The sequence below is a fragment of the Primulina huaijiensis genome, chromosome 11, assembly GCF_012295235.1.
Source record: "Primulina huaijiensis isolate GDHJ02 chromosome 11, ASM1229523v2, whole genome shotgun sequence".
Classification (NCBI taxonomy): Eukaryota; Viridiplantae; Streptophyta; class Magnoliopsida; order Lamiales; family Gesneriaceae; genus Primulina; species Primulina huaijiensis.
Window position 1 is genome coordinate 4,827,125 of NC_133316.1, and position 27,683 is coordinate 4,854,807.

At 35.2% G+C, this 27,683-nt stretch overlaps 1 protein-coding gene across 2 annotated transcripts; it reads left to right on the forward strand.

The window, feature by feature from the left end:
- The first annotated feature begins 18,551 nt into the window (after positions 1 to 18,551).
- LOC140987701 (uncharacterized) lies at positions 18,552 to 26,108 on the forward strand. Of its 2 annotated transcripts, none has more exons than XM_073456336.1 (12): positions 18,552 to 18,725; positions 18,867 to 19,218; positions 20,323 to 20,503; positions 20,573 to 20,622; positions 21,021 to 21,113; positions 21,192 to 21,280; positions 22,278 to 22,356; positions 22,511 to 22,593; positions 23,284 to 23,362; positions 23,455 to 24,160; positions 24,601 to 25,177; positions 25,481 to 26,108. In XM_073456336.1, exons 1-12 carry the CDS (start codon positions 18,694 to 18,696, stop codon positions 25,611 to 25,613), a joined length of 2,454 nt encoding a protein of 817 aa, XP_073312437.1. In that variant the 5' UTR covers positions 18,552 to 18,693; the 3' UTR covers positions 25,614 to 26,108. The 2 variants fall into 2 exon arrangements, with proteins under 2 accessions (XP_073312437.1, XP_073312438.1); XM_073456337.1 differs by having other exon boundaries at positions 20,326 to 20,503.
- Positions 26,109 to 27,683: the final 1,575 nt, after the last annotated feature.

A 27,683-nucleotide genomic window follows, 5' to 3' on the forward strand; every position in this document is an offset into this window, starting at 1 on the left:
AAATTCATAAACTGATAAAATTGATAAGAGCTATTTTTCAAAACTATTAAAAGAAATCTGATAAAACTATTATCTTGTCTTCATTCTTGAAATCTATTTCAGAATTTCCTTTCTTTTTTTGTCAACATCAAGAACAACTACATATATTCGTATAATATGTACGATCGAGGCCATCTAAGCTGACATAGTGTCAATTTTTGAGGAAATCTGAGCGTGAACAGAGTCATTATTTGAAGTGAGGTTGTCGTGAACTAAGTTCATATTCTAAGAAAGAGCATCATGAGAACTAGATAGTTGGGACGTTGAAGCACAATTTTTTTCTCATGGAGTCTATTTGGATGAACATGGAGTGAGCATCTTTGGATAAAATTTTCATATCCTTGACCACTTTGTCTTTGAGATTTTCAATATTAATATCAGTCAGTTTTTGACATATCTTGACTTAAGATAGAAGAGCATTAATTCCAGTCAGATTGGAAATGATGTTGTCCATTGGAAAGTCACCTCCTATCTCTAGTTTCGGTGATTGAACAGTGACGTGCGCTTTGGATAATATAATGGATTAACTGGTTGCTTGGCTCAGCAATGTCAACTGGTTCATCTGCCTGATCATCTTCAATTTTAGTCGCTTGAGATTCCATCTGATCTGCTGTGGCAACTGAGTCTTCAATTATTGATGAAATCGGAGCAAGATGGTTTTTTAAAGATTCAGTTATAAAGAATGTCTCTCGAATTATAACTCCAATAACTTGAGCTGTTCTTTGGTTATCATCACTTTAGCCTAATATCTTTCAATTTTTGTAATGCTATTAGCCACTGTTATTACAATTTGATCGGCATCAATCAGTGGTGCCTCCTCAACAAGTTCACTTGGAAAATGTACATATGAGGTTAAACTGAGTGACCCTTCAGTTGAGGCAGCATGATTCTTAGTTGAGCTGGATGAAGGAATTGATGGATTCTGGATTTCCGTTTGTTGATTTTGAGTCAGTTTAGTCTCTTTTTTGGTTAATTTATTAATCTTTGTATCAACTAGAATGAAAAATTGTTGGTCCATTTCTCATAACTTGATTTGCATTTGAAGTGAGCTAAAATCTACATCCAACTGTGTGAATGTAACTCTATTATCTTGGGTTGTTGGACATGTTAGATCATAATTCTTGTTCATCTCCTGACATATCAGAGTTAGTTTCTTAATACGCATGAGATTGAAGAAGTAGTCCCTCTTTTCCAATGCATGGGTTAATTACACAGCTTTACAGTTTTTATTATCATTTTCTCAAGAGCAATAAATTTCTTTAGCGTCTTTTTATTCTTCAGTTTCCTTGCAAGGTTGACTGTTCAAAACTGACATCATTCATCATAGAATTCAGTTTTGGTCTCAGCAAATTTATTTACTTCGTCCATCAAGATGTTGATCTGAGTTTGTATGGCGGACATGGATATAAACTGCTCATCTTCTTTCATCTTTTCTTTGCCTTTTCCTTTTGGCACTTTAGAAGTGTACGAGGAGGCTAGGCCAAATCTTGTATATTCAATAGGATCCCTGATTATTATACCTTTGGGTCTAGCTGATGGTAGAATGGTAGGTGGAGCAACTGACTGAAGAGGGGCATCTATTACAACCATGGTTAGCTTTTCAATGGGCTCAGCAGAAACTCTCTTGTTAGTTGTCTCATTAGTAGCTGCATTGAAATCAGTTTTGGGCGATGATAAATTAGTTTTCTGAGCTATGATCTCCTGCCTCTTAGCATATAATGCTGCCAGTTTGATTTGGCATTGAGATTGATTTGGTTTTGGTGATTCTGACTTTCTTGACTAGTGGAGGACGTGTAGCTTCAATATCACTGTGATTTATGATCAACTTCCTCTTAGGCTTGGGCTTGAAAGTCTTAGACTGACCAATTTTGTCTTTGGTGACACTAGTCTTGAAAGGTGTCTTGAACTCCTTTTTGACTTCTATAAGTTGACTTGAAGACAATTTGGCAGTGAGATCTTCGAGTCGCAGAGTGAAGATTAATGATGCATCCAACAGTCTAGTCTTGTGTAGAGTTTACGATTCACTTAAAAGAACGCATGTTTCTTCAAGTAGATGACTTAGAGGAATTGCCAAGCCAGATGACTGTTTGGTAAACTGAACCATGGCCTTCAAAATGTTGAATATAATGGAGTACTAGTTCACCATAATTCCTTTTATTATTGCAGTCATAACTTGAAATTTTTCCAATGTAACTGCAGCGAAAGATCCTGCTTTAGACAATAACAACTTTAACAATATCACACAATATTTGATATTTCAGCTTCATTTCTTTTTAAGGGCAGAGGTCTTGATTGCTTTCTTAGATGCAGAGAAGAAAGTCAGCATTTCTTCGATGTTTATAGCCTCAATGGAATAGAGGTTGGTCAAACCATCAGAGGGCAACTAAAGATCTTTGCGAAGAAACCCTCGTCGAAGAGGATTTCATTTCCTCCGATAATGAATAATAGCTTCTCATCACTACTCAATTTCCCTTTTTCATAGATATTTAGCTGCTCAAGAATATATATTCCCAATGAAGAGCCCAAAAAATATTTGAGTCCAGATGACTCAAAGGCCTTGAAAACTTCTGTAAATGAAGCATCTCCCATGGCATAGATAGAATTGAAATCGACTGCAAGATCATTCATGATATAAGAGTGTTGGAACATTTCATGTTCGCAATCTTGGTTTTGATGTTAATAAAACTTGATATTTTGTTTCTAAGAAATTTACTTAAGTGCACAGAAGCTGAAACTGATAAGAATTCGAACTGATCAGTTACCGAGCCAAAAACTGAAGCTATCGAGACACAAACTGAAAGCGCCAACTGATTGTTCAAATTGAACGAGTTCAACTGATTGACCAGCTGATAGGTAGTTCAGTAGAAGAGCTTCAGAAGCCCCGTCAGCTGATGAAGAGCCCAACTAATGAAGAGCCCAGCTGACCAGTTCAACTGAAGCAGTGAAATCAGTTCAGTTGACTAGTCAACTGATTTCATCAAATCAGTTCAAGATCAGTTCAACTAACCAGTTCAGAACATCAGTTAGGAATCAATCAGTTCGCAGAACACGACAAGCTTATTCTAATGGAATCCAGCTGTGTGCATTGAGGAAAAGATTTTGTGCAGTCAAAGGACAATAATGGACGTTACTGCAGAGCGTAAAACCAAAACGTTCTAGAATGGCTGTCGGAAAGTACAGACACATTTCGAGGAACGAATTCAAATTGCAACGAATATATTTTATGAGTCTTGGTGTACGGTCACATTGACTCTTTAAATACAAGATCAACACCATCAAGAAAAGAGAGAGATGAGTGTGAGAAAAACGTAAGAGAGAAGAAGAAGGGCACGCATAATGCACATCAGCTTACAAGAAGTAATCAGCCCAGATCAGAGGGAACACTTCAAAGTGTTATCAGCTTAGTTTAGAAGCATTCTTCTCTCAGTGTGTGAGAACATTTTCGTGTTGTATTTATATATCAATTCTCTCACACACACACACACACTCACCATAACTCACATATACAGAAAATAGAGCGTACTAGTCTTGCACAAAAGACGTAAAACTTGTGTATGTAGCCTTTGACACATAGACGTTAAACAAGTGTTGGGTGGAAAGTGTTTCCTTTAGTCTAGACTACGAGTTCAGTTAGTCAGTAGTGTAAGTTCTAAGTTGAGTGGGTTTGTACAAGGTTTTGTATAAATCAAAGCTTTCTAATGAATTCTACCCAAGGTAGTAGAAGGGGTGACGTAGGAGCATTTGAAGTCTACGAACATCCATAAAGATATCTTGTGTTTTTAACTGTTTAACTATTGTTTTAAAACTGATTTGATCAGTTCAGTTCTTTCCATAATTGAACTGCTACAAGCTCGAATTGATCCTCCTTATTTTCAATTATTATGTTCACACAAGTTAAAAGGCTTCAAATTAGTCAGCTTTCTTAACGAATGATTACTTCGAGTATTTTCTGCTTGGTTTAATGCCAAACTATATTTAATTCATCGGTGTTTACATTATTAAAACACGAGCTATTGAAGCCCATTGAGAATATTGTGTTTGAAGCACTTTCGCAGGTGTGAGACCCGATCCATCAAAGCGGGTGTTACGATTGCTGCCATTTTATAAATATTTGAGATATTGAACGTGTTTTGAAAATCACAAAAACTATTGAAAGTATAAATATGAGAAGTTACAGAATGATTTGCAGAAATATGCTAAGTATAAATAATTTAAAGAGTCTAGACTGAACATATATATTGTGACTTTTTAAAATTCCTTTTGACACGTGACAAAAAAAAATTTGAATTAGTAACTATTAATCCTAGAAATAGATTGGTCAAAAGTTAACAGATATTGATGAGGAACTTAAACTGAGTTAAGAATTCAGTCGACCAGATGATAAGATCAGTTATTCTGATAGCACATTGTCTCAATTTAGTTGAGATGCTAAACTGGCATTCAGTTGATCTTAAGGGTAACTGACTTCATTTTTATCAGTTGACTTTCTGAAAACTCAAAATTCCCCCTAAATAAGATATTAAGATAAACCAAAGAGTCCTAAAACATTTCTAAAGAAAGAAAACTCAGTCTTAGGAAGTGGTTTGGTGAATATATCTGCTGCTGCTTGTTCAGTTGAGACTTATTCCAGCCTTATGTCATTTTTGTGGGGCCCTTAACTCCTAATCGGTATTACAACACAATCTGATTAGGTTTAATTAATTTCAGCGGAAAACGAGTAAACATTTTTGTTGGAAACTTAATCTCTATGTTTGACCAACCGTAAGACTAATCGATTAAATCAACTGATCGTAACTGATCAAGAAGTCCAATTTCAGTTTTATCTAGGGCAATCTAAAAACAGCTGAACTGGACGTCACAAACAACTGACTGATCAGTTAGACAACTAATCAGTTGAAAACTGATCAGTTGCTACATTCAGTTATGAGCTTATCGGCTATTGCTTATCAGCTGATCCTTCAGCTGTACATATCAAGAAAAGGATGTTCAACCAACAATAGTACAAAAGCAGACTGCAACATATAGTGGGAACGCCGCAATTCAATTGCAGTGTACGAATATGAGAAAAATGTTGACATGACAAAATAACGGATAAAAAGATTCAAAATCTATCAAATGTTACCGTTGAAGAGAAGCCTATAAATAGCAGAGAAGAGCAGCTGAGACATACGATAACACAAAAAGTTCTGAATATCTAAACTCGTCAAATCTCTGAAAAATACGCTGTTACTCTGCTGAAATAAAAGCTCACGCTCATTGTATATATTCGTAGCAATCAAGGCTACTCATTTGAGCTTTATAGCACAATGTCATACTTGTAAAAATCGATCTTGTAAGAGATCAGCTATGCTAAATTCAGTTGCATACTGTGAAGCATTTTGTAAACTAAGAGTTTCAGTTTTGGTAGTGTTAAGTCCAAACTGAAGTGGGTCTTTACAAACTGTTGTATCGATCAAAGTCTTCTAGTGAATATCTTATCCTCGTGATAGAAGGGGTCACATAGGAGTGTTTGAAATCTCCGAACATCCATAAAATCAAGTGTTCTTATTTCAGTTTTTATTCTATCTATCAATTAGTTTTATTCCGCACTTTATTGTTAACTGATTGATATTGACTGACAAGATTTCTAGTATCAGTTTATCACTAAACTGAACTCGTCTTTCGAAAAAGATCTAAAAGTTGTGAGTGTTTATTCAACCTCCTTTCTAAACACTCGTTATCCAAGTACTTGATCCTATCAAGTGGTATCAGAGCGGTTAAATCTTGTCTCAGAATACTTTATCCACAAAACTGATAACTATGTCTTCATTCAATAAAATCCCAATGTTTTCCAGAGAAGATTTTGATGATTGGAAAATTAGAATGCAAGCTCATCTAGCTGCACAGGACGATGATATGTTGTACGTCATTACCGATGGACCCATGAAGATCTTAAAAGCCAACACAGTTGTAGCCATATCTGATGGGGCACCACATCGTGTAGAGAAACCAAGAGAAGAATGGACAGCTGAAGATAAAAAGAAAGCCAATCTAGACAATGTGGCGAAGGATATCTTATACAAAACGCTGGATAAAGTCACCATCAGCAAAATCATAATGTGTAAAACTGCAAAGGAAATTTGGGAAAACTGATCCAGCTTTGTGAAGGAAATGAGCAAACCAAAGAAAACAAGTTGTCAGTTGCTGTTCAGAAATTCGACAACATCAAAATGAAGGTTGGTGAATCCATGCATGAATATGATGAAAGAGTCAATGGCATTATCAATGATCTAAATTCACTTGGAAAAGTGTATTCCAATAAAGAGGTAGCACTGAAAGTTGTCAGAGGTCTTCCCAAAGAATGGGATGTCAAGACCATGGCAATGAGGGAGTCAAAGGACCTGAACAAGGTTGAGCTTCATGACTTGTTTGCTGCTCTGAAGGTCTATGAGTTTGAACTACAAACCAGATAAAGGGAACCTTCTACACCAGCAGCCACAACTGCTTTAACTGCTGTCAGACTGGAACTAACTGGTTCAGTTGACAAATCTGTTGATCAGCTAAGCAATGACGCGATGTCAATATTTGTCAGAAAGTTTGGAAAATTAATGAGAAGAAATCAAGGAAATTTCCAGAAACAATATCAGAAAAACTACTCCAAAGAAGAACCTTATACTTGCTACAATTGTGGCGAAACTGGTCACTTCATTGCTGACTATACCAAACCAAAGAAGGACAGTCGAGGCTCAGCTGAAAGAGAAAAGAAGCCCTATGAACATAAAAGTAGAAAACCAAGGATGACAAGAAGTCGTTTAAGAAGAAACATGAAGTATTTCTAGCTGAGGAGAGCAAATCTAAGTGGGCGGAAACTGACAGTGAGGAGTCAGAACATGAAACTTCATACAGCTCAAGTGATGATGAAGAAGAAGTTAAGTGCTTAATGACAGATGATGCTGAACTAGAGTCAGCAAGTGAACAGGTGACAGGTACAAACAAGGAATCCGCCTGGTATGTAGACAGTGGCTGCTTACGGCATATGACAGGAGATGCAAGTTTGCTGTAGAGCTCAAAATCAGTACACGTAAATTCCATGCATTTATTTAATGGTTAAGTCATTATTTAAATTTAAAAATTATTTTAATGATGCATTATTTATTCAAATTGTATTGTTTTAAATTATTCATGTTTATGTGTTGCACATTAAAAATGTTTTTCGAGTTTCATGTTTCAGGCGATTATTCGATGCGGGATCAAGGAGAAGAGACCGGCGACGATTTTGGCAATTTTAAAAGATGGTATTTTATTTTAAGGTAAGGATGGGGCATTTTAACTAATTTATTAAGTTTTTAGCATTTTAAAGCTAATTTAATTATTAGGTGAATTTTAGAATTTTAAAACTTTTAAATAACAAGTGTGCATTTCATTTTCTTTTATTAAGGGATTTTATTAAGATAAAAATGGGTTGGCATTTTTAATTATTTGCTAATTAGTTAATTAAGCAATTTTATCCCCTAATTACAAAAAACACACGCACACACACTTACACACACACATACACGTTAATATATACACACACATTTTTCATCCATTCATTTGATATTTTTAAAAATAAATCTAGGGTTCTAAGAGTTCTTGCAGCCGCCCCCTTCCTCTGATTATTTCCAGCGAGCTTTCGTCATTTTCGTTGCAAGAAAATAGTGCCACGTTTGTCCCGGATCAACCTCGCATATTTCCCCGGGTCGGTATCGTCGTTTCGGTACTTTTAATTATCAAAAGGCATGTATATTCTTTCATTTATGCATCGATCTTGTCATATTATGCGTTGTATTGTTTATTGTGCGTAAAAATCCATGTATGATATGCAAGTTTGAGCGGAAAATTCGTTGGATCAGTTTTGAAACAATTTTTAGATCTGGAATTTCGCTTTTCACTGTATTTTGAATTACTGCGATTTTTCGGTCAAGATTTTGAGAAAACTTTCAACACATGAAATGTATAACTTTTTGATACCTTATATTTGATATAAAATTCGAAATATTTGGATAAAAAATGAGTGAGTTATGACCGTTTTTGTGGGACTGCTCAAACTGCATTTTCTGAAAATTATGTTATTGACGTATTCTTGAAGTTCATTTGTTGCAGGCTTCGTTGGGAACGTTGGGTGACTGCTGCTGCGTTTAAGTATCGTGAGTATGATGTGGGGTTGATGTTTGGTGCTTCGTCTCTGGTCGATAAGCACTTGGTTGTATTAGAAGTCGTAGGAAGTATTTTGGTGTCAAAATTCATGTTTATGGGTTATGTTGTGTAGTTGTTGTGAGTCGTTGTTTTGGGGACATATGTTTGAGTGGAATCCTTGTCATAGCATCCTAAGTTGAGTCTCGTTGCATCGGTTCGAGTCGTTTGTGCGAGACTTTTAAAATTGCATCAAAATGTGTTATTTTGGGTTGGTTGTGCGCAGGATTAGCACCGCAGCGCTCGCCATGGAGCGCCGCAGCGCCCGTTCTGCGCATTGGCGCCGCAGCGCTAGGCCTGCGGCATTGCTAGAGCCGCAGCGCTAGTGCCTAGCGCCTAGGCGCTAGGCAGTGCCGCAGCGCAGCACTATCCAGCACCTAGGCACTCGTCCATACTTTTTATTTCATTTTTTTAGGTTCATGTCTTCTATGTTTTGAGAAATGTTCACACATCATTTTAGGATTTGTTTCGGGGATTGATGTCATGGCTTAGTACAATGATTAAATGAGGTCAAGTCCCGACCGATTTAGAATGTCACAAGAAAATTGTCATTTAGGGTGGTGAGCACGATTATTATGTCTAAGTATGGAAATTAAGTGCGTGAAATCTTGTTAGTATGTGCAGCAGTGGCCCCAAGCGAGATCCAACGAATCCCTCAACGCCAAGTAAGTATGTTTGACGTGCAAAGAAAATACTTAAAGTTTTTGAGGTATGCTAAATGTCTTGTGACCAAATATGTATGGGATTGGAAAGCGGTAAAGCATGACCAGGGACCAATCCACCCCGTTAAAGCATGAACGGGTTTAGATCAGGATTGGAAAGCGTTAAAGCATGAACGGGGATCTCATGTATGTGGCAGTGGATCTTCCCTGTCAGCCAAGTACTGTGGTTTAGCCTGATCAGGCGATTTATGTCATGGGTCACTTGCTTTGAAACATGCCTCTACGCAAAATGATAAAGTTATGTATGTACTAGTATGCAAGCATGTTTACGAAAAGTTTTCACGTTATGGCACGCCTATGTTATGTATGTATGTTCAAGTTTAATTGCAAGTTCAAGTTCCACGTATGTACTCTCTATTTTGAAATTGAATGTGATTTTATTTTACTGGTTACGAGATTTTAATCAGATACTTTTGGCAAACTTTATTTTAAGATCTTTCGTTGCAACCACTTTTGAGACGTACAGTTTATTTTATCGAATTTTGAAGGTTCACGACTTGTTTAAGAAATTTTTTTAATTTTTCCGCAAATTTTAAGTAGTTTAAAAGTACGGTACGTTACATTTGCTATCTCAACTGGTCAAATACACAGGACCAAACATCATTTTTGGTGACAACTCCAAAGGTAAAACTGTGGGTAAAGATAAGCTTATCTATGGTAACTTTACTGTCAAAGATGTCTTATTAATTGAGAATTTGAAGTATAACTTGATTAGCATCAGTCAGTTATGCGACAAAATTTCTCAGTACAGTTTGACAAACACACTTGTTCAGTTAGAGACTCAACTGATGAGGTCATTCTAACTGGAAATCGTTGTGAAAATACGTACAAAGTCAGTTGGACTGATCAACCTTATGCACCAGGTTGCTTTATAGCTTCCAAATCTTCTAAAAACTGGTTGTGGCATAAGAGGCTGAACAACCTAAATTTTAAATCTATTGCCTATCTGAGTAATCATGATCTTGTAACTGGTTTGCCCAAAATAGATTTTTCAAAAGAGAAAATTTGTTCAGCATGTCAGTTTGGTAAGCAAGTAAGATCTTCATGCAAAAACAGAGGTCGTAAATCATCCTCCCGATGCTTAGAACTGTTACATATGGATCTTTTTGTTCCAATACCAGTCATGAGTTTAAGGAGAATGAAATACACCTTAGTTGTTGTTGATGATTTTTCAAGATTTACTTGGGTCATATTTCTCAAATCAAAAGATCAAACTGTTGTACAACTGGTTAAACTCTTTAAAAGATTATTAAATGAAAAATCAGTTGGGATTGATCGAATAAGGTTTGATCGAGGAACTGAATTCATCAATCAAGATCTTTCAACGTTTTTAGAAAATACTGGGATCAAGCATGAGCTCTCAGCAGGTAGAACTCCTCAGCAAAATGGTGTAGCTGAGAGAAGAAATCGGACCCTTAAAGAAGCTGCTAGAACAATGCTTGCTGATTCTGGTATTTCTCAAAGATTTTGGGCAGAAGCAGTGAACACTGTATGTTATACTCAGAAAAGATCAATGATTAATAAGAATCATTTGAAAACACCATATGAGATCAGGCAGTGACGAAAAAGTGTGGTTTCATATTTCAAAATATTTGACTGCAGATGTTTTATTCTTGATAATGGCAAAAATTATTTAAGAGCTTTTGATGCTAAATCTGCAGAGGGAATATTTCTCAAAAATACATTGTTACTCTGCTGAAATAAAAGCTCACGCTCATTGTATATATTCGTAGCAATCAAGGCTACTCATTCAAGCTTTATAGCACAGTGTCATACTTGTAAAAATCGATCTTGTAAGAGATCAGCTGTGCTAAATTCAGTTGCATACTGTGAAGCATTTTGTAAACTAAGAGTTTCAGTTTTGGCAATGTTAAGTCCAAACTGAAGTGGGTCTTTACAAACTATTGTATCGATCAAAGTCTTTCAGTGAATATCATATCCTCGTGATAGAAGGGGTGACGTAGGAGTGTTTGAAATCTCCGAACATCCATAAAATCAAGTGTTCTTATTTCAGTTTTTATTCTATCTATCAATTATTTTTATTCTGCACTTTATTGTTAACTGATTGATATAGGATGACAAGATTTATAGTATTAGTTTATCACTAAACTGAACTCATCTTCCGAAAAAGATCTAAAAGTTGTGAGTGTTTATTCAACCCCCGCTTCTAAACACTCCTTATTCAAGTACTTGATCCTATCAATTTTTCTTTACAATGAGCCCAAAACGTGTCAATTGTAATTATAATACTTAAAATAATATATAATATAGTCTCGTCTCAACACGTCACAATATAAAACAAGCCCACACGTAATCCAAAACAACTACATACAATCAAACTCATATCCTCGGGACATACCCCGGTATATAGATACATATACATATATACTGAGAAAGACCACGAAACCTCAAATCAACCATGACTCCCTCTAGAAGTACCATTTCCGGTCTCCTGATAACTTGAAGTACCTGTCATTGTCAACATACAAAGACAACAACAGCCCCCTCTGGGGTGAGCAAAGCTCAGTCTGAAACAACCACAATATATATCACAGATCATGGGGTCTCACATTTTTCAACACATGATCTTTGATGAAATGATGTTTGACATCAATATGTTTGGTCATGGGGTGTAGAATTGGATTGTAGGTGATTGTTAGGGTGCTTGTATTGTCACAAAAGATTGATGACTCTTGCGCAATGATCTCATAGTCTCTCAGTTGTTGTTGAATCCAGAGTAGTTGAGCACAACAACTTCCTGCAACTAAGTATTTTGCTTCAGTTGTAGATGTTGCAATGTAATTCTGCTTCTTGTTGAACTATGAGATCAGTCTATCTCCTAGGAACTGACATGATTCAGTAGTATTTTTTCGATCAAGCTTACATCCTGCATAATCAGCATCTGAATATCCAACTAAATTGAAGGAAGATTTTTTCACATACTAGAGGCCCACATTTTGTGTGACTTTTTTATATTTAAGAATGTGATTGGCACCTAAATAATGATATTGTTTAGGATTAGACTGAAATCGAGTACACATACATAAAACAAATACAATATCAGGTTGATTGGTAGTTAGATATAATAAAGAACATGTTAATCCTCGATACATGGTAACCTTAACTGATATTTTTCCTTCATATTTGTCTAGTTTAACTTATTAACTCATCGGGGTTGCTAATGCGGAACATGTTTTTATGCCAAATTTCATGAGCACTTCCTTTGTATACTTGGTTTGATTTATGCAAGTAACATTATCCAATTGTTTCAATTTCAGACTAAGAAAGAATGTCAGTTCACCCATCATACTCATCTCAAACTTGTTCAGCATTAATTTAGCAAACTTTTCACATTGTTTGGGTTTAGTTGACCAAAAAATAATATCATCAACATAAATTTGTACCAATAAAGTATGCTCTCTTTTGGTAAATTTAAATAGAGTCTTATCAACAATTACTATAACAAAATCATGTTCAATTAAAAATTTAGATAATGTTTCATACCGAGCTCTTGGAGCCTACTTTAATCCACATAAAGCTTTGTTTATGTGATAAACATAATTAAGAAATAAATGTTTGATAAAACTTGATGGTTGTTCGACATAGAATTCTTCCTGTAGGTGTCCGTTCAAAAATTCATTCTTTACATCCATCTGATAGACTTTGAAATTTTTGTTAGAGGCATAAGCAAGAAATATGTGGATGACTTCCAGTCTAGCTACTGGTGCATATGTTTCATCATAATCGTTTCATTCTTCTTGCCTAAATCTTTGAATTAGTCTTACATTGTTCCTTATTATGTATGGTTCCATCTTCATTTAGCATGTTCCTGTAAACCCATCATGTACGTATAACTGATTGATGAGAGGGTCTTAGACCTAAGTCCCAGACATGATTTCTAGTAAACTGATTGAGATCTTCTTGCATATCATCAATCCATCTACTGCCAGTTAAGGCTTCATCAATCTTTTTAGGTTCAATATTATAAATAAATATGGCATGTAATAGTTGATTGATCATCTACCATGTGGTTCTAATAGGGCCAGTTGGGTTACCTATTACCAATCCAGGTGGATGGCTCTTGTTTCATCTGTAGTAAGGTTCATCGATGTGGTTGGGTGGAACTGAATCATTTCAGTTGATTTCAGTTGGGTTTTGCTCACTTGAGTTGACATCAGTTTGGTTGGCGTCAGTTGGGATCTCATCATTCTTTGTGTGTCAACAAACGGGTCAACTAAAGCGTCATTCTGTCTAATTGGTTCGTCAAACATCTTAGGTTCTGGAGATTGAAGTGTTCTTTTGTAGATTTCATCTCCACTTTCATTCTCCAGATTGATTTTTTCAAATCGGTTGATCAGTTTGGTTGGATCAAATGACTGGTCAGTCGTCACTGTTTCATCAAATACAATATGCACAGATTCTTCAACATTTAGAGTTCCTTTGTTGAATGCACGATAAGCTTTACTGACTTAAGAGTACAAAAAAATATATCATCATCTGACTTAGCATTAAAGGCAGGCAGATGATTTTTACCATTGTTGTGGATAAAATATTTGCAAAATAAAATTTTGAAATATGATATCACATGTTGCTTGCCATGCCAGATCTCATATGGTGTCATGTTTTGTTTCTTGTTATTTATTGATATGTTCTGAGTATAGCATGTAGTGTTTATTGATTCAGCACAAAATTTCCGAGAAACTCCAGAATCAACAAGCATTGTTCTAGTAGCCTTTTAAGGGTTCTATTATTTCTCTCAACAACTCCATTTCGCTGAGGTATTCTAGTTGCTGAAAACTCATGTCTGATTCCATGATTTTGTAAAAATAGCGAAAACGTTTGGTTGACGAATTCAATTCCACTATTAGACCTGATTTTTTCAATCCCTTTTGATTTTTCATTTAAAAGTCTTTTGAAAACTTTGATCCGCTGAGTAGCAATTATGTCTTTTGATTTTAAGGTCTTGAGAAATCATCAATAATAATTAGAGTATGTTTCATTCCTCATATGCTCATGATTGTAATGGGACCAAACAGGTCAATGTGCAATAGTTCTAAGCTTTGGGTTGATGAGTTACACAATTTGTTTTTAAAAGATAACCTAACTTGCTTTCTAAACTGACACGCTAAACAGACTTTCTCCTTAGAGAATTCAATTTTGTGCTAACCAGTAACCAAGTCATTCTTTCTGAGATTTGTAATGGCTTTGAAATTTAAATGATTTAACTTTTTATGCCACAACCTGTTCCTTGATAAGTTAGAAGCCATGAAGTATACTGGTTCACTCGGTTGTGTGGTCCAAATAATTTTTTATGTGTTGCCACACATGTAACCTGTCATTATAATGCATCAAAAAAATATCTCACAACTGACTTATGCTGATTAAATTATACTTAAGATTTTCAAAAATCAATACGCCTTTAATTATAATGTTATCATGAATAAACTACCCTTACCCACATTTTACCTTGAGAAGTATCTCCAAATATGATCTTGGGTTCAGTAAATTGAGTCAGTTTTGATAGCAGTTAGCTTCACTAGTCATGTGCCTTGAACATCTATTGTCCAAGTACCAAACTGACTTCTTGATATGTTCAGTTATCCTGCCCTGTAATCACAAATTACGAATAACTCTTGTACCCATAATTTCTCGGGTCCAGACGAGATTAGTCTTTTTGGAACACAAACCTTGATTAGTTTAAGTAACCGACCACTTGTTGTGTTCCAAGTAGGTTGTGAGTATGCATGTATGTGATGTGTTGTGTGTGCAGTAGAAACCACATGTTGTTTACCCTTTCCAACTTCATTGACCAGCATATATCTTTTATTAACAGACTTTCTTTTAAAGTATTGATTAGACTTGTGTTTCATTGAGTTATGCTGGTTTGGCTAGGCTTCCACTTTGTCTTAGTATTGAAACTCTTAGACTCGTACCCAACAACAAATTTTCTTCCTTTACTCAAATTTTCAACAGGTTTTTCAACTTGAGGATATATTCTTGATGTTCATATACCAACTGGATCTTATAAAATGGATATATTTCTCTTTGCACATATCTAGTTTTGGTTGAGTACTTGTCTCGAGAATGCTATCATTGTTGCTGAAACTGAGATCAGTTTTATCTTAAATAGGTTTATGTAACTTTTGCATTTTAGTTAAGGTAACTGAAAACTTATTTCAAGATGAAACTAGCTCAATCAGTTCTTTATTCTCATATCTAAACTTCTGGTTCTCATTATGTATTCTTTTATTCTCAATTTTTAGTTTAGCAATTTCTCCCTTTAGACTTAACATTTCACTAAACTGTTCCGAGTCAGTTTCAGTCTTGTTGTCTAATGGTTCAATTTACTTTGCTTTAATTTCTTCAAATGATTGAGAAAGAATTTGTACTCATTTACCATGTCATAAAGTGCATTGATAAGATCTTCTCGTGATAAATCGGTCGAGCTAAAGTCAAATACATGTTTACTGGTAGATTCTAGCTCAGCATCATTGGCCATTAAGTATTTCACTTCTTCATAATCACTGGAGCTACTTGAATCTTCTGATTCAGATGACCCAGAGTCTGAGTCAGCCTATTTTGACTTGTTTTCTTCGGCTACCGGCACTTTTTGGTCATGCTTCTTCTTAGAGAATTTCTTTTCATCCTTGGATCTCCTTTTGTCAAAAGATCTATTACCCTTTTCAGATATCCTTTTATCATCCCTTCTAAGTTTAGGGCAATCTGCTATGAATTGGCCAGTCTTGCCACGATTAAAACATGCATTGGAGTCATCAGTTGACTCCCTCTTCGATAGGATCTTCGGTTGCGAAGCTTTGGTTGGAGTTTTGAAAGTTTCCTTGATTTTTCTTAGACACTTCCAAAATTTCTTTACAAACAGTGACATAACCATGCTTAATTTTTTAGTTGATTTCTTATTCGAAACTGATGGTTCCAGTTTCACAACAGTTAGAGCCTTAATCAGCTGAGAGGTAGATTGATCATCTTCCCTTATTTGCAATTCAAATTCATAAGCTTTTAAGTCTACAAATAATTCACAGACCTCCATTTTACTCAAATCTTTAGATTCACGCATGGGTATCGTCTTGACATCTCATTATTTTGGAATCTCTCTCATCACCTTCAGGATTACTTCTCAGTTGTTGAATATTTTTCCAAATACATTGAGTTCTATTATGATTCCATTAACTCTTTTATCAAAATCAGTAATAGATTCTCCAAGTTTCATTTTAATATTATCAAACTTATGTATGGCCACTGAGAGCTTGTTTTCTTTGGTATGCTCATTATTTTCACATAGCTGAATCAATTTTCCCAGATCTCTTCTACAGTTTTGCACATTTTCATTTTATTGAATGTGTTTTGTCAAGAGTTTTCTAAAGAATATCTTTAGTCACATTTTTAAGATTTTTTTTCTTCTTATCATCATTTGTCCATTCGTTCCTTGGTTTTTTCAGCATTTGAGGAGCACCTTCAGTGATGTCCATAGTTCTATTTGCTTTTAGTATCCTCATTGGTCCATCTGTGATGACAAACCACATATTATCGTCTTGAGCGACTAAATGAGCATGCATTCTTATTTTCCAGTCATCAAAATCTTCCTTAGTGAACATCGAAATTTTGCTGAATGAAATCATTTGAAGATAAATGTTCAGAGTCGAGAATAAGCCTGCTCTGATACCAATTGTAGAATCGGCTGAAATGTTTAGAAGGAGGTTGAATAAACACTTGATACAAATTTTTTTATTCTAGTTAATTTAGCTGAGTTGGCAATTAAATTATATATATTCTTGAGTGTCGATGTTATTTTTCTAACAAATAAGTGCGGAAAGAAACCAAACGGACATATTAGAACAAATCATCGACAAGGTTGGCTAATGAATTGAAAGGTAAACCGAATGTGGAAAAAATGCACATGTATGTTTCTGGATGTTCAGAGACTCAAGCCCTTATGTCACCCCTTCTTCTTTTTGGAAGACTCACACTAGAAGACTTTGAATTATACAAATGATCTGCAAGATTCCAGTTCAGTTTGGACTTAAATACTGTTAAACTGAAACTCCTAGTATATTTATGCTGGTAATAGACAGTATGCAAACTGCTATTCGAATGTAATAAATTACAATACTATCTTAGTACTTTATTATCCTTAAATGATGAGATACAATATTTTTTTTAAGTGTGCTTGACTCAGATGAAAGCTTGAATATTTAATCTTCTTCAGTAGTAAGAATCCCTTGTGTTCGGCTGAATTTCTTCGGAATTCAGCTCTATATATAGTTTCAGAAATAAAAGATCCATTCCAAAGGAAAGTATCCGTTGACATGGACAGTTGACATGTTTTTAAGTCCATGTCAACATATTTCTGACAAATCATTTACTGTTGCGAGCAGTTTTGTATCTTACATTGTTGCAATCAGTTTTTTCTGCTTGTGTAAACCGATTCTCGTAAATTAAAACTAGATAAACTGAAATCATTGAAACTGAGTGAGGAAAACTGATAATCTAATAATAAATATTTCAGTTTGGGACCATATCAGTTTTGTTCGACTAGATCAGTTCAGCTTAAGTTAGTTTTACTTTAATTATTTGTTAATACCAAAACATAAAAATACTTGATCCAACTGTCACTATCCATGGTAAGTATGGACTTATCTTGATGACATATTTTTACTATTAAATTTAATTAGTAATAAATAATTTTTATTAATTAATATAATATTTACAGACTCTCATAAATTTTTACAAGTACTTATTTTATTTTTTTAATTTTGTATATATTTTTATGGATTTAATATAGTGATTTTATTATGATTATTATTAATTTTAATAGTTTTAATTTTGAAATGCTCTTTTTTCATTTAATTTTTCCTTAAATTCTCTTGATATTAAATTATATAATATTGTTTTTAATTAATTTATATTATTTTAGAAGAATATCTTATATAATTTTATTATTTAATAAAATTTTTATGTTGAGAATAATAAATTTCATTTCATTCAATTAATGTATTATTATTATTTTTATTTAAAATTTTAATTAAATTTTGACAAATATCTTAAAAATTTGGGGTGTCACATGGATAGTCAGGAACAATAAGATGTTTGAAGGTGCTATTTTTCAAATAAAATCTTATATATGTCAAAATCTAAACAATTTATTTCCTCTTGCTTTGAGCATTGGAGATACATACAATGATTTTAATTTTTATGGATATGCCTAATATATTGGTACTTTAAACTTGAAATAGTACAATTTTGATTTACAAATTTTTAAAAAAAACCGCAAAAATCGTAATCAGAAACTTTACACAGAAAAGACCAATAGATCAATCAAGTACAACATGAATTGATCTTTCAAGCATTGCCAATAGATTTACAAGAAGAAGTGATAATAAAAGTGTTTGAAATTAATATTTTCCAATTTAATGTAAAGAATTATGATTTTTGAAAAATAAAATGCATATTCAAAGGTCAAATCTACAATATTTCAAAACACAGGGGAGGAAAATCATATTTCCCGATAATATATGTAAGCCGCGGCAGCCCTAATCGTTTTCACAAATTGCCTTTAGTCACCTTTCTCCTTCTCCCCACTCAAAATAATTACGGGGTTTTCCAATATATCTTAAAAATAAATAATTTTTCTGCACGAAAATATCACCACTAGCTCGAAGAAAAATTAAAAATTCCTTTTAATATATAAAATTTTTCAAATTTCATGGCTTTTCATGTTTCTTGCCCAATTACCTGGTAATCTCTCTCTTAATCTGTGGACTGAGCCCATTATTTTTCGACCCATGTGTAGATTTGCGCGGAGTGGAGTGTGTTTGTGCGTGTGCGAGATGGGTTTTTGAGTTGGAATAAATCTGTCTCTCTTTTTTGTGTTTGCAGTCGAAAGATATGTTTTTGTACACTTGGGTTTCCTCGAAGATTGCAGAGCGAGGAGGGCGTGAAGGGCTTTTTGCAGGAGGTTGCTCGGGTCGAGCAGTTCTTGAACGACCCGTGGTTGATCAAAGCCAGGGAGAATGCGACGTGTCAGGTCAAGGTGCCGAAGGTTATTGTTTCCCCCGCTACGCTGTCGCAAATTCCGGAAACCCCTGCGGTGGGATGTAGAGCTGGGGAGGGAGTGGCAGCGTCTGATGCTTCCGCAAAGGTGAAGAGAGCGGGGCTGCAGAAACAAGCTGCCGCCTCCTCAAGCCTGGCTGAGGATTATGCGAGGAGGTTTGAGTCTGGTGATAAGATGGTGAGGATTTTAGTAATCATGCAATGTGTTTTTTTGCCAAAAAAGGAAAAAGGTTTCTTTTCAATTCCGCGACATTGGATATCATACTCCGTAGTGCATTTGATATTGAAATGCATTTTGTAGTTTATTGGGGGGTAGTATCCAACAGTGAATGTGTTATCCACATGTTTGCATTAGGTTTTGTGATGCACATAGTTTCTATAGTTTTCAGGGTTGATTATAATGAGATCAAGCTAATGTATTCTCTGCACGGTTCTTTTTCCTTGTGAAAATTTTGGAGTTTCATGCATGGTTTTGGCACACCTTGGACGGCCTCGTATAGGCTACTGTTCCAGTTTTACTGATATTTCATGGAATGGTTGCAGCCACCGCCATGGAATTTTGTGGAAAAGAACTAAAAAAAATCAGAAATTTGAAAAATTACCAACAACAGAACAAAAAAGAAATCACCATGATCTGTTGAAAAAGGCTATTACAGAACATAAAATTGTTTCGTGATGGCTGATACCTTCTACGATGCCAATTTCAGAAATCGGCAGTTGTTACAGGACATCACTGAGCCTGAAACTTTGACGGGACAGCATCCTTCCGGCTGTAGAACGGCCGCTCCAGCAAACCATGGTCCCATGTGCGCGGGAAATTTATAATTGCATTAGCAGCTTGGTAACCGTTTTTATGATTTGGATTCCCTCTAACTTGATGGCGATGACTTGTAAGGATAGCAATTAAATACATTTGTCGAGAACACATTTCGGAAATTAAATATTATCGTGTAACAGCCACAGATATTGTCGCTTTTTATAGAATTGTTGGTAACGGTATTTATAACTTGTAGTTCATGATTTTGTGAACAGTTAAGATTTTCTTTTTGGTCACTGATGACTTTAGTTTTGTAATTGACCCGTTATATGTCAATTCGTTTGTCGTGTAATGTGTAGGAATCTGCTCATGACATGCAGAGTATTATAAGTGTGACTCTGTTGGTCAATGCACTTCATTTTCACTCAGGACACGTACATTTGACTACTTGCCTTTTTAAAGATTTTGTAAATACAAGTCTGAATTAAAAAATTCTTTATTTCCTTGACATGCTTACCAAATTAGCAGGATTATGTGAGAGATGCAGCTGGAGACAAGAGGGGTCAATCAAATACGAAAGTAATGTGCCGGCTGTGCTTTTGTGGGGAAAATGACGGGAGTGAAAGGACGGGAAAAATGCTAGATTGCAATAGTTGTGGCAAGAAGTATCACAGGAGCTGTCTAAAATCTTGGTCTCGAAATAGAGGTACTATATGTTGTCGACAAATTGTGGAAAGCAAGTTTGTACCTTTTGTGATGGAATTTTTGGTCTCAGATCTCTTTCACTGGAGTTCTTGGAGTTGCCCCTCATGCCGAACATGTGAGGTGATTGTTAAAAATCTGAATTATAGAAAGTATTCTGTATCTTTGTGGGAAAGCTATTCTGCCGTGATAAAGGTGTATAGAAAATTTGTGCTCATGCAAAGCAATGGAAAATGTCGTTTTAGTCAACAATGTTGTCTGTCTGGCATGAGAATTGCATGCGTAAACAAAAAATTGAGGCATACATGGCACAATTTTTTGTTCCGACGAAAAGATAGCCCTTTTTATTAAAAGTTGATGATTTATATTCTAGGGATGAGTGAGGATGCATATTTTTCGATCCTTCGAATGTTTTCTTGGACAACTGATTTGGGGCCCCATATAACTTCTGACTGTTTATGGAAATTAATGAAAATGCTGGATATAACTTGTCGTTACCTTTTCTACTTTGTTCTCCTTAGGTTTGTCGAAGGACCGGAGATCCAAATAAATTTATGTTTTGTAAAAGATGTGATGGTGCATACCATTGTTACTGCCAGCAACCTCCACATAAGGTGGCTCTGTGTATCCCTTATTCTTGCAACTATACCAATATTATATGCGCTCATGTAGTTCACTTTTTAAACATGCAGAATGTTGGCCACGGTCCTTATTTGTGTCCAAAGCATACTAAGTGTCACAGCTGTGGTTCTTCTGTCCCTGGAAATGGTCTAAGTGTTCGGTATTAGTTTTCTGCGCTTGTTTACAGTTTCCCTTTTTACATTGTATTCTTAGATTTTTCTTCTATCCTGTGAACAACTGATCGTTAAATCATTGAGATCTAAGCGTTTTATTATCTGGCCTTAGTGTTTTGACCAAATTCATTTCGTACGTGCTTTTACATGTGTGCTAGTGAATCTTCTCTCACCTAGCATCACTATCAGCCCGTGGTGGGGGGTGGCCGGTGGGGGTTATTTCATTTTATTTTTTTTAAGTCTCTCTCTTATATGGATTATATCATGTCGTTTTTACCTCTCACCTGGTCCTGATGGAATTTTTATTATATCGATTTCAGCTTAAGAATATCAACCTTTTTGATATCATGTTCACTTGTAACATTTGATGAATAAAGTACTGGGTATTTGACAAATTAAGTGTTGAATTTTTTTTAAAGTGGGTTTTGGTATTTGACCGTAACATTTTTGGAGTACATGTGCCTTTTTGGATTATTTTTTAAGGAGGGGGCAGGGTGAATCGCCAAACTTGCTGATATCATTGTATCTCATATGTTTTACCTTCTTTCATGATAGTACATATAGCTGAACTCGAAGGTGTTAAATCTGTTGCAATTTAGGGAAAAAGTAGTCCCCTGATATTCTTCAAATTATTTATTCAGGCGAAAAGCAATCCCTTAATACTTTCTAATTGAAGTTTTTTAATAATGACACTGAAGATTAATTGAATCAATCAAGTAGAACTACATAAGAAAGCAATTTAATATCTTAATTATATTTAATGTATTAGTTTAAAATTTAACGATTTAATTTAATTAACGACTACCCTAGGATATAAAATTTATGAAATATATTGAATATATATTATGTAATTATATGTATACATATATATATGTATTTCCCATAAATTTTTATCTCAGGGTTAATCCCTTTTCTGATCCAAAAAACATGTAAATTTTGTAACATAAGTTCACTTCACATGATACCATGTTTGAATTGCTGCAGGTGGTTTCTGGGGTATACTTGTTGTGATGCTTGTGGAAGATTATTTGTTAAGGGAAATTACTGCCCTGTTTGTTTGAAGGTACGACATAGTGCCAGTGATATTCCTATGGATATATGTGCATCCTCAGTATTCGTTCGCTAAATGTTACTATATACCTGACATGAACAAGGTGAAATATTGATTTTATTTAATGCAAAACAAGTTGATTGCTTATTTTCCTTAAAAACTGCAGGTCTATAGAGATTCCGAGTCAACACCGATGGTGTGCTGTGATATCTGCCAACGCTGGGTACACTGTCCCTGTGATGGGATCAGGTGTTTCTCTAAGACTTGTTCCTCGACCCTTTCCAATTGCCCATTTCCTTACAATTTTTAGCATCGACATATTTTCAATTGCCAAACTAGTTATTTTTTAAACGTAGTGTAAACAGATTTACCCAATTTACCTATCACATCACGAAATATAAATAATCCTAATACTAGATCAAAATTTACCATTCTAAAATTTTTTACAATTTTTAAGTGAAAAACTGAACTAAAACCCAAAAAAACAGCCTCGTGGCAGTGGAATATTTTGTATCCTTTCTTTTTCCTTGTCACTGCTTGGAATCAGAACATTTTGTAGTTCCCTTTTGTCACTGGAATAGCACATTCGCGCTGATTCAATTGCCTATTTTCCTGCATTGACTTGCTGTTGGCCCCTGAATTAGCACTCTAAGCAAGTGAAATATCAGTTTGGCTATATTTTTTCAATTGGTCAACAGTAGCTAACTATAGGATGGATCCATGACTTTCTCAAGGAAGTTGGTATCTCCATCTCCTAACAGAATGGTTGACGACTAGTTGGAGTTTTAGTTGTTTTCTCTTGATTTGCCTTCTCTTTATCTGGTTCCACATAAAATTTTGTGTTCAAGAGTAAAGAACTTGGTACATTGGTTCTTTGTCGCTATCTCATTGCATCACACCTTGATTTTCTTGCTTCAACCTTTTTGGCGACCATTTTAGTGATGCCAAGTACCTTCAATTTCAAGTTGATGGAAATCTCCAATATGTGTGCGCTACTTGTCGTGGAGAATGCTGCCAGGTTAGATTTTCTGGTTTAACTGGTTTCTAGAGATGTGTGCCATGTAAGTTCTCCCTTTCTCATGTTTTCCCTTAATATCTCTCACTTATCAGATTAGGAATCTTGACGAGGCTGTTCAGGAGCTTTGGAAAAGAAGAGACGAAGCCGATAAGGATTTGATCGCTAGCTTGAGGGCAGTTGCTGGTTTGCCAACTCAGGAAGAAATATTTGACATTTCACCCTTTTCAGATGATGAAGAGGGTGGATCTCTGTTGTCAAAGAATGAAAACAGCAGTTCATTGAAGTTCTCTCTTAAAGGGTTAGGTGATAACTCTCAAAGAAAGAACAAAGAATATGGAAAAAAGTCCTCGAACAAGAAATACGGAAAGAAAAAAGTGAATGAAACATCTTTTAAACATGGAAATGATGTTCCCCAGAGTTTTGAAGATCACATGGGTGGACTATTGTCTGGATACAGAACTGGTCATGAAAAGAAAGAAAAAATTCCTGATCCTGTGACTGGAAATTTAATTGAAGGTGTTTTTCCGGTTGATGAGTCCGGTGTCTCTAAACGCAGATATGTCGATGAGGTTACGGCAACTAGTGGAAATAAGAGGTCAAGAACAATCAAAATAAGTAGTAATAAACCTCATGATTTGACTAACAAGGAGGACATTGGCAACGACAGTAATGTGGCTAAGGGTGCTCAAGGACCAAAGCTAGTTATACATTTGGGTGGACGAAGCAGAAATATCACTGGTACTCCCAGATCTGACACTTCAATTGTTAGAAAGGGACAAGATTTGACTTCATCAAATGGTACGTTCTGTGTGATGTTTGTGTACTCTTTTTCCTATTGAATTGGTAAGCTTTGCTGGACACACAATTTGATGTTTATTCTGCATTCTGTGGAAATTACACAATATGAATAGTTATTTACTGATAACTGAATCTTGTTGGGTATTCAAGTTTTGCATTCTATTGATATGTTGGGTGTTAAAGTTTCTGCCAAAAGTCATTTTCTGTGGAAATTACACATTTTGAATAGTTATTTACTGATAACTGAATCTTGTTGGGTATTCAAATTTTGCATGCTAGTGATGTGTTTGAGAATGTAGCTACATACATTAAATCTTCCTTTTTCTTTGAGATCTGTTTGAGCCTGATTGAGGCAGCAATAAGAATATTTATGTTTTCCATCTTGCTGTATTTTGTCCCTTTATAGTTTTGGTGAGAAAAACATGTCTTTTGAGTTGCAGGCCATTACCATGCCGACCCTATGAAAACTTCCATGTTACGAGGAAAAGAGGGTCACTTGATTAACATCAAGAATGACAATTCGGAAGTCTCCGACTTTTCTGATGGGTATGAGTCTGTTTCTCCAAAGAATAAGCATTCGGCACTTGGTAAAAGGGCCATCGAAGATATTGAATCTGCAAGGAGTGGATCAGATATCCTAGTTAGCAGGAGGAACAATTATTCTTCTATGAAGTATGCAGAAGATGGCCCTACTAATTCTGGAGACTTGAACGATGACAACATCAGCGTTCCAACGATTCCACAGGCTTCAGAGAAAGATCATAAGCCTCACTTGAAGTTCAAAATTCCCAACAATTCAAAGCATGGAAACCAGACTGCCCTGAAGGAAGAGATAACATATACCAGGGGTCAAAGATCAAAACGTAGGAGACAAGCACAAGGAGATGAAGATACATCTCAATGGCAAGAAGACGACACAATGAAGGAGTTCACTGATGCTAACTGGGTATTACAGAAACTAGGAAAAGATGCTGCAGGGAAAAGGGTGGAAATTCATCAGCCTTCCACAAACTCCTGGTAAGTGAGGCTACCTTAGATTTCAAGGGTTTTGGTTGAGTTTGGTATGAAGGATGTGCCATGGTGGGATCTAGAATTAAATTGTGAACTCTTTTTTTCTAAATATTTAATCGGTTTTTCCTGAAGTCTGATCCCAATTCAATATTCTGTTTTTTTTCAAGCAATAAAATTGGTGATTTGATAACCTATTGCCAATCTAACATGACAGTTCCAGTTGTGTTGGTGTCATCTTGTTCCTTCTTCAAATGATCGCCCTTTTTGGATTACTTGATGCCTATAACTTCTGGTTTTTATCTCTTCCAGGCACAGGGGAACAGTAATAGAAGTCTTTGAGGGTACATCAACTGTCTCCATAGATCTTGATGATGGAAACGCCAAGAATTTTGAACTGGGGAAGCAAGGAATTCGTTTCGTGTCTCAGAAGCAAAAACGTTGATTTCGAATTTCTATTATTTTAGTAAGTTCTGGCTTCTTGAGGGATAGTGGTCAGCGTTTGACGGCAACTCGACATGATTATCTAATTTAGGAAATCACATTAATAGGTCCAAGAAGCTGCCAGAACGTGGAGCCTTGTTTTGCTCGTTCCATTTCATCATCTTGTTGCCAATCCTTGCTGCACTAGAATCTGTTTAAAGAGTAAGGGATGGGTTGGAGATAATATTGTTCCTCCGTGCATAGAATCCCATATTATTTCTTTAATGCTGATGACTTCATACTTGTGTTCTTTCAGAAGTTAGTTTGTTAGTTAGTTCTATTGCTAGCTTAGTTTGTCTGTTATCTCCTGTGAATGCCTGAGTTGAATTCAGCTCAGTTGCTGTTTATCTATCTGTAAATGAATAGAATGCTTCATGTATCTACTAGGCAAACTCACAATTGACATTCGAATTCTCTAAAATCCCGTAGTTATCCAACTCTTTTTACCATTGTGTCATGAATTCTTTCTCAATTGCCTTCACAATTTGTCTATACAAACAACCCTCTAAAGTTCATAATTTGCACCATTCTGACCCCGATATTTGGACAATTTACAAGGTACTTCTATTTGTGTCGGGAGAGATATCTTCGACTCAGTGTAAAGAAAGTTCTCGAAATACAAAGCAACTACATCTGGTGGTTTACTAAAGCTTTAAAATCACACAGGTGAAGGTGGCAAGTCTAATAATAGCCAATCCCAACGCAACTGTCTGAATCTTAGTCGTCTTGAATAGAAAGAAAGTGTAAGCCTCCACAGGCCTCTTTTGCAGCTTCCCATGCTTCAGCTTCACGTGTAGCGACTGGTGTTTTCTTGTATGTGGCATAAACATACCGGGTCGAAATCCCGACTGAGAGTACTATACTAGCCCGAGCTACGTCTGCTTCAACCGAACATACTTCTAAACCATTCATCCACGCTGCAACAATGAATGTAAACATCAATACAATGCTTGGAAAAGAACATGATGCTAAGAAGAATATATGCATAGCATTGTAACCTGCTAATGGTTTAGCTCGGGAACTAATGTCTTTTCGCCTGCTTCAATCCCGAGAAGATCCAAATCTAAACCTGCACCAAAGGCAAATCTATTTTGCAGAGATGCCACCTCTTCTGCCACAGCTGAGAATACAAGACTGAAAAACCGAATTTTGTGTGTGTGTGTACATGTGCAATTTTTTCAACTTTAAACCTTCAAGATTTACAAATTTAGTAAATTTATGAATTTTCATAATTGAAATGTCATATTATACCCAAACAGATCATTCATATGTAAGCTCATTCACATTATCTTTTGTAGATTATAACTTGACATCTATCATTAACTACTTAATGCTAAACTTGTCAACATAACATACGGAAAAAAACAAATATATAAATTATTGACTAAATTTTTTTAGTTCAAATATCAAATTTTTCTACACGTTTTGAATATATAACTATAATATCAATATAATTGTCTACATACCAAGTTAATATTCAAGACCTTCTTAGCTGCAAATTTCCTCACAAGTTGATTATAAATTAAAGCTGCTCTATTGTTTATAACAATGTTCATTCCATTGATACATAGCATGAACACCTGATGACTAACTTTTCTAGGACGTTACATGTGGCAGAAATATATCATATCACGTGATGACTAAGGTTTCTAATTTAAAATAATAAATTGTAATTGACATCTATCAATAGTTACAGGTGACTAACCTGCTCGTGTTGAAGTTAACAAAAGTAGTCACAATATTTATCGTAACTTATATATGGTTCAACCTATTTCACATAGTATATAAAAATTCACTTAGCTTCTTCTATTTTACCGTATATATAGTTACATGATAAGTTACTCGAAGGTTGACATACTTACCGCTTATAATTTAGGTACATATACGCTTAGAAGTTGAATCTATGTATAACACTATTATTGTTCAAACACTTATAATGTAATTACATGGAAGCTCAACTATGGATCTTGTGTATAATTATCTCAAGATTATTATCTATTGAAAAACAATCTTAAACTATTTTTTAAAAGTA

Coding starts and splice junctions, on each gene's coding strand:
- LOC140987701 (XM_073456336.1), top strand. CDS start 18,694: ATGGCTTTTCATGTTTCTTGCCCAATTACCTG. Junction 19,219..20,322: donor TTGAGTCTGGTGATAAGATG/GTGAGGATTTTA, acceptor TTACCAAATTAG/CAGGATTATGTGAGAGATGC. Junction 21,114..21,191: donor GCCAGCAACCTCCACATAAG/GTGGCTCTGTGT, acceptor TTAAACATGCAG/AATGTTGGCCACGGTCCTTA.